The sequence below is a fragment of the Ursus maritimus genome, unplaced genomic scaffold, assembly GCF_017311325.1.
Source record: "Ursus maritimus isolate PB19 unplaced genomic scaffold, ASM1731132v1 scaffold_8, whole genome shotgun sequence".
NCBI lineage: Eukaryota > Metazoa > Chordata > Mammalia > Carnivora > Ursidae > Ursus > Ursus maritimus.
The window spans coordinates 22,545,815-22,558,059 of NW_024426996.1; the positions used below are offsets into that span (position 1 = coordinate 22,545,815).

The window sequence follows — 12,245 nt, forward strand, 5'->3', positions numbered from 1 at the left end:
AAATACTCAAAAGTGTCGGTTCAGTGAATAGAATTCCCTTGGCGCATCACCAAGCAGGTTCCCCGCCATCAATAGTATAATTTACCGTTTTAAAAGGCCTTTAACACCCAAGACGGTGCTTAAGGATATGATCCTCCAAACTGCCAGATTTCTAAAGCGCTTGACAGTCTACCTCCATCCACTGTGTGCCACCGGAAAAAACCTCAATTCTCCTTATACAATAGGTAATTTTTTGCGCGGTCAACAAAGAATGCAAAATCTTTACACAACAGAACACCAGCCCCTTCCCCATAAATCCTTCTTATAAGTCCTAGACACTTATCAGGTTGGAAAACATCAGGTAGCTTTGCGGTGGACCAAAAGAGCATCCAGACAGAACCCCACCCCCAAGCGGAGCTTTCAGCCGCTTCTTTCTTCCCCGGGGCGCATGCGCAGCGCACTCTCCAGCCGCCGCACGCCTCTGTCAGCTCGCAGGGAGCTTACGTCACCGTAAACTGATGGTATGCTCTTCCGCCTCTCCTAGGAAAAGGAGTCCGCACACCTTTGACTTTCATTTACCTGTAGGAAATAGCTTCCCTTCTTCCACCCCAGTACTAAAGACTTCTCCCGCCCGTCTCCAACAGCCCAGCTTTTTGCCGGTCTCCTCTGGACGTTCGTTGACGGTGAAGGCCACGGAAAGGAAAAAAAGGGGAGGGAGAAAGGCCAGTTCAGCGTTGTTTACAGAGAGTAAGCGAGTCTAGGAATCGGTCCGCGAGGGCGGAGCCGAGGAAGCCGGCACTTCTTCTTTTCCTCCCCTCCCTCCCCAGCCTTCCCCGCGAGCGGACGCGGCAGCGCCTCTGTCTCGCTTTTTCTTATTTTCCCCCTTTTCCCCTTCTTTTTTTTCCTTTTTTCCCCCCCTTCCCCCCTTTTCACCATTTCCCCTCGGAGACGCTTCCCCCGGGCAGGGGCAGAGCCGGTCTCACCCCCCGCCTCTCCCCGGCCCCCGCCGCCCTATGGCGAGAGGGAACCCCCTCCCCACCCGGGCACTAGCGGCGGCGGTTGGAGGAGTGGGACCGGCGGTGGCCGCGGCAGCCTCAGGTCCGGGAGAGTCATGGAACTAATTCGCTGACCCACCGGCCGCAGCCGTGCGTCCCGCTCGATCGCCAGCGCCCGCGCCCCCCCCCCGGCCCGGTTCCCCCTCTTCTCCCTCCTCAGTCGGTCCTGTCCTTGTCCCGCGCGCCCCGCCGCCGCGCGCTGAGGAAAATGGGGTGGTAACGGGCCCCCGGATGACCCCGCGTCACCACTGTGAGGCCTACAGCTCCGCCGGGGAGGAGGAGGAGGAGGAGGAAGAGGAGGAGAAGGTGAGGGGGCGGGGGGACTCTCTGCGTCTCCGCGCCCCGCGCTCGCGCGCCTCCCCATCACCCCCCCACCCCCCGCGCTGCCCGAGGGGAAGCTCCCGGAGCCGCGCGCTCCTTAGCTAAGACCCGGCCCCCGCCTCCCCCCTCCAAAGGAAACCTTCGGGACCACCCCCACTCCGCCCTCTCCGCGCCCGAACAGTTTGGCACCTGCCCAGTTTGTAAACTGCTTTGCCTTGTTCCCTTTCGGGCGGGTTTTTCGGTCAGCGAGTAACTTTTTTGTTGGAGCAGCAAATTGCCTACTCGTGCACATTCTAGGCACCGCAGGCGGGTCTAGTACACAAAGGGACACACCCCCACCTTAGACTTCAACGCTACCGCGGGAGCCAAAGGAATATAATTTACATTGCAAAGTGGAGCGAATGCGAGACGAGCCGTTGAACGGCCAGTGCTGCGGGAATTCGGGGGAGGGGAACGTTACCCAAGGTTTGGGTGGGTGGGGGAGATTGGAGAGAAGGTGAGATTTGAGTTGCAACCTGAAGGGCAGGTAGAAAAGTACCGAAATTTTGAAAAGAGGGCAGAACGGTCCTCTTGAGCCATTGCAGGTCATTTGGGCAAGAGTTGAGAATTGGTAGCAAAATAGTGGAAAGTATGCCTCGGGAGGTAGAATGGAATCATTCTGAAGATCTTTGAATGTCAAGCTTAAGTATTTAGCTTTTATTCTGTCAGTGGTGAGCGGCTCTGCGTTTGAGGAGTGGAGTGTGCTGTTAACACTTGTTGAAGCTTTTTATCTGACAGGCATTGTTCAAAGCGCTTTGAATCCTCAACAAGGACTCGTTGTGAGGCAGGTAGTTCAGGAGCCTCATTTTACAGAGGAGGAAAACAGGGTCCACAAGATTAATTTACCGCGTGGGTGACACAGCTAGAGCCCGGTGGGGAGAATTCGAACCCGAGCAGTCTGACTATGCTATATAGTCTGTATCCCGAAAATGAGTCTGTTGAAAACATTAAAGATAGTGTTACTTGCTTCCAGCTTTCGCACATCATTTGTGGTAGATGAAATAGAAGGGAGTGGACAAATAGATTAAGAAAGAATGAATAGGGTTTAGATTTGCTAATCTGGGACCAGGAAGATGAGAGATTCTGAACTTCTAGACTAGGATAAATTTCTTAATACTGATGAAGAGCAGACTAGTTAGAATCGTCGTGTGTTAGGAAGGCATGGTAGAGATGATTTTCAGTTACAGATGACTGAGTTTATGTGGCAGTTTGACTCCGAGTAGGTTAGAATGGAACTCTATAATGTTTCTTGGTCAAGATTGGAAGCTGAGAGTGTGTATATATATTTATTCTGATTGTATAATACTTTAAATATGAAAGGTACTCGCCTTTCTGTGCATGTTTCTTCATCTTCAAAATGGGCTTAATAATACCAACTTTATGAGGTTGCGTAAGAAATAAATGAGTTAATATGGCATAGTACTTTGAACAGTATCTGGCCAAGTAGTAAGCACTCATTGCTTTGGCTTATTAAGAATTTAAGTGTAAGCTATTTGTTAGTGCTAAACTCTGGAAGAGTGTTTGCTATCAAAGAACTCACGGTTAGTAGGAGAGACAGGTCTACAAATAATTATCACAGCAATTAAGTGCAAAAGTAGAATTATGTATAAGTACAGGTGTAAGAAGGCAGGGTACTAGTCACAGACCTTTGCAAATGACAGCTCTGTAGGAAGGGGAGTGGCAGCTGGAGAAGGACAATTCAGGTTCAGAGAACTGTGTGGAAAGGCATGGAGCTAGGGAAACAAACAGCGGACTGTTCTGGAATTACAAGTACCTGTAGTTCATTATTAGGTTAGGGCCATGAAGGAAGTCAAGGAGATGGTCAGTCACATAGAGTATGAACTAACATCCAGAAGTCTGCATCAGTACAAAATTATAAATGAAGTTGGTGTTACGGTGATATTAAATATAATAATGCTGTATTAATAAAGTTGTTTCTGTGTTTACCCAGCACCATGCTGTACTTTTCCTTAGAATAGCAGGAGGCCCTGTATGTAGATCTATAATATAGTTTATGCCATACAATAACTTTATAAACTATTCACTCATACACTAAGCTATTCAGTAAACCTGGAGAAAGAAGCAGAAGTAATTGAAAGATTGACAGGAGAAATGTTAAACTTTCATAAAGTTAGAAGTGTGTGGAATATGCCAACCAAAACAGTCTTGTTGTTTCTTAGTTCCTAGAGACTTCTGAGCATTTAAAGTTCTGGATATGAGTAATGGCATAAAATAGTAAGATATAACTATAAAGTTCTAGTATTTAAAACAGTAAAATTATATTTTAAGTGTGTGTATTTTATTCAGCAGTGTTCATTATTCAGTCTATTTTACACATTAGAAAAGAGGCTTGTGCATTATCAGTAAGAAAAGTAAAACTCAAGCTAATACTTTCTTCACTGTATCATTATCTGTCTTACTAGAATAGGTTTTGGGTTTTTTTTGAGATTTTGTTTATTTATTTGAGAAAGAGCTGGGGTGGAGGGGTTGGGGGTGGGTGGTGGCGCAGAGGGAGAAGGAGACTCCCACGGAGCAGGGAGCCTGACAATGACAATCCCAGCACCCTGAGATCATGCCCCAGGTGGAAGGCAGACACTCAACCAACTGAGCCACCCAGGCACCCTGTCTTACTAGAATCTCAAAAAAGGAATGTAAAAGGTATCCTGCTAATATAAGCACTTCCATAAATAATGTCTTTGGCCCGGGGAGGGGGGGCACGTGGGGGTGTGTCCACATTGTTAACGTGTAAATAATTTAAAAAAACTCTTACCGCTTCGTCTATCATTAACATTTCACCCCATTTGCTTTATCATTTGTCCTCTCTCCGTCCCATATATATATGCATATGGATATGCATATATGCAATAGATATATAGCATATATTATGGCCCTTTACTCCTAAGTATTTTAGTGTGTATTTCCAACAATAGGGATGTTCTTACAGAATCACAGTAAAGTTATCAACTTCAGTAAATTTAACATTGTTACGTTTACTTTAACTGGTCTGTGTTCCCATTATATCAGTTGGCCCAGTAATGACCTTTATAGCATTTTGTCTTCCCAGTATAGGATTGAATCTAGGGTTAGATATTGAACTTTCATTTTTTTGTAGTCTCATTTAATCTGGAATATTTCTTCCTCTTCTTTTTCTTTCACTTGGATTATTTATATCTTATTTTTAAAAGATAAAGGAAATTTGAACTCATTATCCTTTGTTACATTCCCCTAGTGTGAGCAAAGAATGATTTCTTTATTTTCTAGTATTTATATGGTGTATTACATCAATTGATTTCCTGAATGTTAAACCAACTTTGCATTCCTGGGGTAAATCCCACTCAATTATGGTATGTAATCCTTTTTTTATGTTGCCACATTCTGTTTGCTAGTATTTTGTTGAGGAATTCTGCATCTATATTTAGAAGAGATGTTCTTGGTAGTTTTCTAATGCTGTTGTCTTTGTTTGCTTAAGTGGCCTCATAAAATGAGTTGAGACGTCTCTACCTTTTGGAGGAGTTTATGAAGAATTTAAAAAATTTTTCTGCAGATGCTTGGTAGAATTCATTAGTGAAACTACTGGGACATAGGCTTTTCTTTGACAATTGTTTGTTTACTAATTCAATTTCTTGTTATATGGCTCTTCAGCTTTTCTATTTCTTTTTAAAGTCAGTTTTGATAATTTGTGGTTCCTGGTATTTGTCCATTTCATGCAAAGTTGTCCAATTTATTTGCAACCCATTGTTCATAAAATTCCTTTATAACACCTTTTATTTCTACAACGTAGGTAGTAATGTCTCTTTTTACTCCCGATTTTCGTACTTAATCCTTTGTTTTTATTTAGTCAGTGTAGCTAGAGGTTTGCCAATTTTGTTGATCTTTTCAAAGAGCCAACTTTTTTTTTGTAATGTATTAATAGCCAACCATGCTATTATGTTTTATGTACTTGATTTTTTTTTTTAAAGATTTTATTTATTTAATTGACAGAGAAAGACAGCCAGTGAGAGAGGGATCACAAGCGGGGGGAGTGGAAGAGGAAGAAGCAGGCTCCCAGCAGAGGAGCCTGATGTGGGGCTTGATCCCAGAATGCCGGGATCACGCCCTGAGCTGAAGGCAGACGCTTAACGACTGTGCTACCCAGGCGCCCCTGAACCAACTTTTGGTTTCATTGGTTTTCTCTATTTTTTTTTCCTTCATTAATTTCCACTCTAATTTTTCTTCTGGTTTGCTTTAGGTATAGTTTGCTCTACTTGCATGCCATAAGTTTTGGTATGTTATGTTTTCTTTTTCATTACCTCAGAGTATTTTCTAATTTTCCTTGTAATTTCTTCTTTGACCCAGATTCCTTTGTTTAAAAAAAAAAAATTGTTAAAGCATCTAAGTATTTGAAAATCTTACTTAGGGCCTTAATGGTAGGAAATTGAAGAACAGGAATCTCTTGAATCTTCTTATTCTTTACATGATTCTGTCCTGTGTATCCTTCTCTGTTTCCCATCTATCCCTCATAAAAATAATCTTCAGAGGAAACATTTGGAGGGAAGAGTAATCACAGGGGCAGCCAGCCATTGGGGTGTGTTAAGGCTGGGGCATCCTGGTGAGCCACCCTGTTGGGTGTAGCTAATGGAATGAAGTAGTTTGGTAAGTTTTGACAAGAGTTAATAAATTACAGACTAAAATTAGGTATAGAAGAAACCTTAGAACCAATAAATAAACCAAGTTTAATCTCCATCCAATATAGGTGTTTTTTCTAAAGACCTTTTGAAAGATGGTCATCTAGTTTACACTCCATTTCTAAGGTTAATATTTATATCTGCTTTGGATGAAATTATAGTGAGTTTATTTATCTAGTTATGGAAAATCTGAGAAAAGTACCAAGGCAACAAAATTGGAATCTCAGAACATCTCAGCAGAATATCACAGTAGATGGAATATAACAAGATGACCTTTTTTAAAAAGAAAATATGTTTACAGTCCTGAACAAGGTGTCCCCCCTTCCCCCCAAAAAAGGGGGCTCCAAAACTATGTGCACAATGAGGTGGGGCAGATGGAGAGGGAATTTGCCTAAGTGTACCTTAGAAAGTCTTAAGAGTTGATAGTGTGGTATGGACTAAAAAAAGTAGCTAATGATCTTAGACTGCATTTAGAAGAGGAAAAGTCATGTCATGTGAGGAAATCTTGAACAGTTCTTCAGCTGTGAAAAAGATGGATTGGTAGGCATGCTAGCCACCTTCAGACATTTGAAGAATTTGCTTATGAAAGAGAGTTTAGACTTGGGTTTGTTTTGTTTTTGGCCCCAAGGATAAAACCAATCTTTGGTTGAGTTCTGTTTCATCAGGATTCTATGAATGATAGAAAAATAATATTGGTAGATATCATTTCAGTATCATAATGTTTATAATTTCATAGGGGAAATAGTAGGAAGCTGCTTTCAGAAGGGGGAAAAATCACACCAGATTAGAGAATCAAGAGTTCTTAGAAGTTACCTTTGAAATGGGCCTTTTGGATTAGGTATTATTTCTTTCCCCTCTGTTATTTACTGTTTTTTCTTGGTGTGAAAAGATACTTAATGCTCATTATAGGAAATTTGCAAAAACTCTGAAGTTTAAGGAAGCAAAATGAAAAAAATAATCCAGTTATTAACCAGAGGTAGTCTGCAATAGATTTTATAGCAAGTAGGTGAAATATGTGAAGTGATGAATAAGAAAGGGATAGTACCTGGAGTTGGGGGTGAAGGGGGTATGGAAATTGAAGTTCATTATTTGATTTTTGTTTTTTTTTAATTAATTTTAAATTTTACTTAAAAAATCAGAACTTTTCATATGTTTATTCTAGATATTTATATTTTTTGAAAAATCCCACGAATCTGAAGCACATACATAATACAGGTACATAGTTGAAAAATGAAATAGTTATATGAGGTTTATAATGAACAGCATTCTCCTGTTGTTGGATTTTGTAACCTTTTCTCACAGGTTAACCTCTGCATGCTTATTTGTTTCTCTTATTAAGATCATACGTTCAAATAACTTGCCCTACTGTTTTTTGATATTTCAGTTTTAGATGTTATTTATGGTTTGCCTACTGTGACATGTAAAGATGTAGTGCTCATTCTACCTTCTAACATCTCCCATCTTCCCAGTCCAGTTTTATCTGTTAAAGTCCCTATTCAGTGTTTTCATTATTATTGCTATGTAAATGTTGTGGCATATTATTACATTTACCTTCTTGCCTAATCTTTTTTTCTGAAGTTAATTACCTTTTCAGTTCCTTAGCTTTCGTCACATCTAGTTGAGTCTTGTCAGATCTTCAACTTCTACACATGGTTGTATCTCTCAAATCTCTAGTTTCTTTTCTTTCCTTTTTTTTTCAAACCTTAAGACATCTCTCTTGGACCTTCAGTTGCACTGCACTGATCTGCTGTTGCTCTTAGGCTTGTTCATTTTAGAGGGCCAATCACCTGATTGTTGAGTTTTCTAGATCAACACTCTCCAGTAGAACTTTCTGTAGCGATAGAACATTTCTATCTGATGCACTATCCACTAACCACATGTGGCTATTGAGCATTTGAAATGGAGCTAGTGTGACTGAGGAATTACATTTTAACTTTATTCAATTCTAATATAAATAGCCATATGTGTAGCCAGTGTACACTATATAGTGGAAACACAAAGATGATTTTATACTTAAGGGGAATGGTTTCATACTGATTATATGGGAATGGATGGGATTTAATATACTGGATGTAATTCTTTAATGAAGAAAAAGGTTAGTAACCCTTATCTGATTAGATTTTTAAGGAGAATATTTGAGACAACTATTAAGAATTACTAGTATAAAAGGGCCACGATTTAAAATTTGTTGACACAATTTGGAATGCAATAATATATTTTCATCAGAGTCTGTATGTTCTATCAATTATATGGCCATATTTTTATTCTCTTTACAACTGAGTTTCAAATTTAAAGTGAATATGTTTAGGTAACTGATTATTGTAACATTTTAATATGTGATGTTTTAAAGAGCTATAAAATCTATACTGCCTCATAACATTTTTATTTTGTTTTATGAATTGCTTAATAAGAACCAACATATTTATACAGTGCTAGGCGTATTTTATAATTAGAGAAGAAGCATTGTTTTATATTTGATTTTATAGGTAGCTACATCAAGCTGGGAGGCACGCAGATCCAAAGGATATCATGAAGTTTCCAGGGCCTTTGGAAAACCAGAGACTGTCTTTCCTGTTGGAAAAGGCAATCTCTAGGGAAGCCCAGATGTGGAAGGTGAATGTGCCGAAAATGCCTACAAATCAGGTAATGATTTTTCTCGTCACTCTAGATAGATGACTTCTTTTAGAAATACGTGTGCTGTCATATAGTGGTATCTTGACGCTGCATTGGAGAGATATCTACCATTAAAGGATATGTTCTTTTCTTTGAGAAACCTCTCCTTGATTTATTCTGCAACAGAACAAAAATGAATTTTTTGGGTTTTTTTGCTTATTTTGTTATCTGAGTTACAGCTTTAGGAAGGATAAATATATTCTCTTTGTAGTCCAGTACTAACAGTAGTAAGCTTTCTTTATTTCTAGGTATATAGTTAGCTAGGGAAGCTGAACTTATCTTTAGAAGACGAAAAATTGTTTTGTCTTTCTTGACTATTTATAAGGAGTTCAAGTAAGCTACTAAGGTAATGCTAATGTTGGACATTTCTGGGGGGATAGGCAGCTTACCTCTCAAGTTACTGTTAGCTATATGCCTTTCCTTTCGAAATTTTTATGCTTCTATCATATAATCCTATCAGTGTTATTTTTGACAAATAACTATGAAGTTCATGCACTCCCAAAGCTTATTGTATATGCTCTTTTTATCCCTGGTACCTAGCACTGTGCTTGGGATAAAGAATAGTGGCCAAGAAAATTTTGATTTTTGATTTGTAGGTAAATGAATAGCAAATTATCTAAGTTCCTCTTTTGGTTTAGGTTAACTTTTGTTCATAGGTTATTGAAATCTGTGTGCATTTCCTACTAACCTACTTCTGTCATTCTTTCTCACAAGCTGAAGAGATATGTTTTGCATTTACTATTACTTATTTGTCATTTAGCAGACTGAAAATTAGTTAACCTGAGTGAATATCTTTTAAGCTAGGAGCATTTACATATGCTATCACGTTTATTATCCTATTATATCCTTTGAAGTAGGTAATAGTCCCACTTTGTTAAGACTTTAATAAGTAGTAGAGGTATAATTTGAACTTGAGGTGGTTCTCTTTCCATTATACTTTTTCAATTTTTATTTTTGTGTGTTTGTGTGATTTTTTTAGATTATTTGGGAATTCAGTCATTCAGTAAATGTTCATTAAGTATCTGCTACATTCTTAGCACTTCTAAGCATGGGGGATACATCAGTGAGAAAAACAGAAATTCCTACCCTTATGTTCTGACATTCTGGTAAGCCTCAAAGCTTTAATACAGCTGGCTTTAGAACCGTTTCTCTCTTCCGCTGTCTCCTTGAGTCAGCACGTAACCAGTGATGGTATTCCTTTACAGCATGGTCTTTGAAGGTGATATTCTACCCAGATTGTAGTATATTGCTATATTATCACTTAATCTGGCCTATTTCTGTAGGTGATTTAATAAGTATTACTGAGGTAATACCAGAGAATAGAACAGTATTAGGACTTCTCTTAGGGAACTACTTAAGGATTTGCCTTTAGTAATATCAAGTAAAAGCCAAAGTTAATTCTTATAAATGTGGGTGGGCTTGTTCTGATGGGGATACTTCATAGGGGATAAGACTGGGATGAGCGTAAAGAGCTGTAGGAGCTCAAGCTGCTTGCTAAAGTAACCCCCAAGGACGCTTGTCTAGTCCTAATTTCTTTATTTCCTTCTGCCAGTCTCAGAGACTGGCTTTTCTATTTTTCTTTCTACTATTGCTTCTTACCATGATTTCCCTCCTTAATTCCTTGCAGAAAAAAACACAGTCTTGTCGTTAAGCCATAAACGTACTTTTCCAGCTTTTCCAATATTTTTTAAAATGCTGGTAAAAATGGAAAAATAAAATATTTTAAAGGTTTCTGTTAGGCTGCTTTCCTTCAGTTTCTTTTTCTTTCTCCACCTAAGCTCTACCTCTGCATCGTTCTCTCACAGTTCTCTTTTAATTTGCATCCCCTATCCTTAGGTTTAGGACAGAGTGGTCATACAAGAATATTACATACCAATCACTCCCCTCTGTGCGCTCCCACAGCACTCTGTACTTCCTGTATGATAGCACACAATATTATAATTTCCTGACGGTTCGATTGTGAGTTCCCTTGGGGTTGGGTTGTGTCATTTTTGTTTACTGGCATATGATAGGCTTCCAGTAAATATCAGTTAAATGAACATTATCATTTCTTTATAATTAGTCCAGGTTAGAGAAGTTCTTTTATATAATAATAGTACTTTGAAGTACACAATAATTTTGTTACATCAGTTTGGGAGAAAAAATTGAAGACTGGACAAAGTGACATGCATTTTCAGATATTCTCTATTTTGCTAAAGTGCTTTTGGTATGAAAAGATAAAACTACTTCAAGCTGTTAAAATGGTTTTCATTAGAATTTTGAAACTCCAAGGAATCTTAAAGGCCATGTAATTACGTAATTTCTGAATATAGGATCTCGAGCCACTGGGCTGCTAAGTGCATCAGAATCACCCAGGAGGCTCCTTACAGAGATTCCAGGCCTCATCCGGACCTGTTGGGCTTGTGGTAGCAGTTGTGGAAATTTGTATTTTGAAAAGCTTCATAGTTTTATTAATATGCATTAGGTTTGGGAGACACTGATTTACTCTAACCACACAGTAGAAAAGTTCTCTTTCTAACATCTCTGGTAAGTGATTCTCTGGTTTGGATACTTTGTCCATTCTACTGTGGGAAAACTATAAATTATTGGAAAGATTTTCCTAAATCGAACCTGAAAACTGCTTCTTTCTAGTGGCCACTTAATAGTTCTAGTTTTGTCCACTGGAGCAATACAGAATAAATCTATTTCTTCTTTTAGATGGTAGCCCTTTATCTACTCAAAGATGTGGTAAGCCCACAAAGTCCTCTCTTTTCCTGATTGAACATCCCTTGTTTTTTAACCGTTATTTGACAAGATTTCTCTTTTACTACCCCAGATTTTCTTTTTCTAGATATGCGCTTTTAGTGTGTTTCTCAAGTTGTGACATTTCATTTGTAGTCGTTAATGAGCAGTGAAATGAAATTATTACCTCACTTTATTTTGGCTTAATAATTTTGTTAAAGTAGCCCTAAATTTTATTATTGTTTTGGCAGCAGTGTCATATTGGCTTACTGAACTTGTTTTTAAAACCTTGTTTTCTCTAGTTTTAAGCAAAGTTTCCTTTGTGCTAGATGTACTTTTTAGTTTTTGACCTAGGTATGGTGTTATTTATTCTTATTAAATTTAAAATTGTTGATTCTGACCTGTTTTCTAGCTTTAAAATTATGATTGTTGACTCTCTGTCATTCTCGTATAATCTGTGGATTTGGTAAATAAATAAATCTATTTACCCTGCAGATTGGTTTCTCTTTTTTCTTTTCCTTAAACAGTTTCTTGAAGTATAATTTACAGGAAAGTACAAAGATCGTAAGTGTACAGCTGTAATTAATTTATTCTCATTGCCATGTATAATTCTTTGAATTTATCTCTTCTGTTGATGGTCATTAGTGTCACCTTCTCATGCACATCTCAGTGAACATATGTGCATGTTTTTTGGAATATATTTTTAGGGATGGAATTGCTAGAAGCTAGAATAATGTGTAGATCAGTTTTAGTAGTTAACCGCCAATTGTTCCAGAGTTGTTATACCACTATT

At 38.8% G+C, this 12,245-nt stretch overlaps 1 protein-coding gene across 2 annotated transcripts in view; it reads left to right on the top strand.

The window, feature by feature from the left end:
- Positions 1 to 835: 835 nt before the first annotated feature.
- CCNI (cyclin I) overlaps positions 836 to 12,245 on the top strand; it is a 32,663-nt gene continuing 21,253 nt past the window's right edge. Inside the window, exons 1-2 of one of the 2 annotated variants that reach the window (XM_040624859.1) lie at positions 839 to 1,340; positions 8,545 to 8,701. In XM_040624859.1, the coding sequence (XP_040480793.1) occupies positions 8,588 to 8,701 (114 nt within the window). In that variant the 5' untranslated portion in view covers positions 839 to 1,340; positions 8,545 to 8,587. Of the gene's footprint in view, positions 1,341 to 8,544; positions 8,702 to 12,245 lie in introns of both variants that reach the window. The other variant, XM_040624860.1, reaches the window with a different exon arrangement.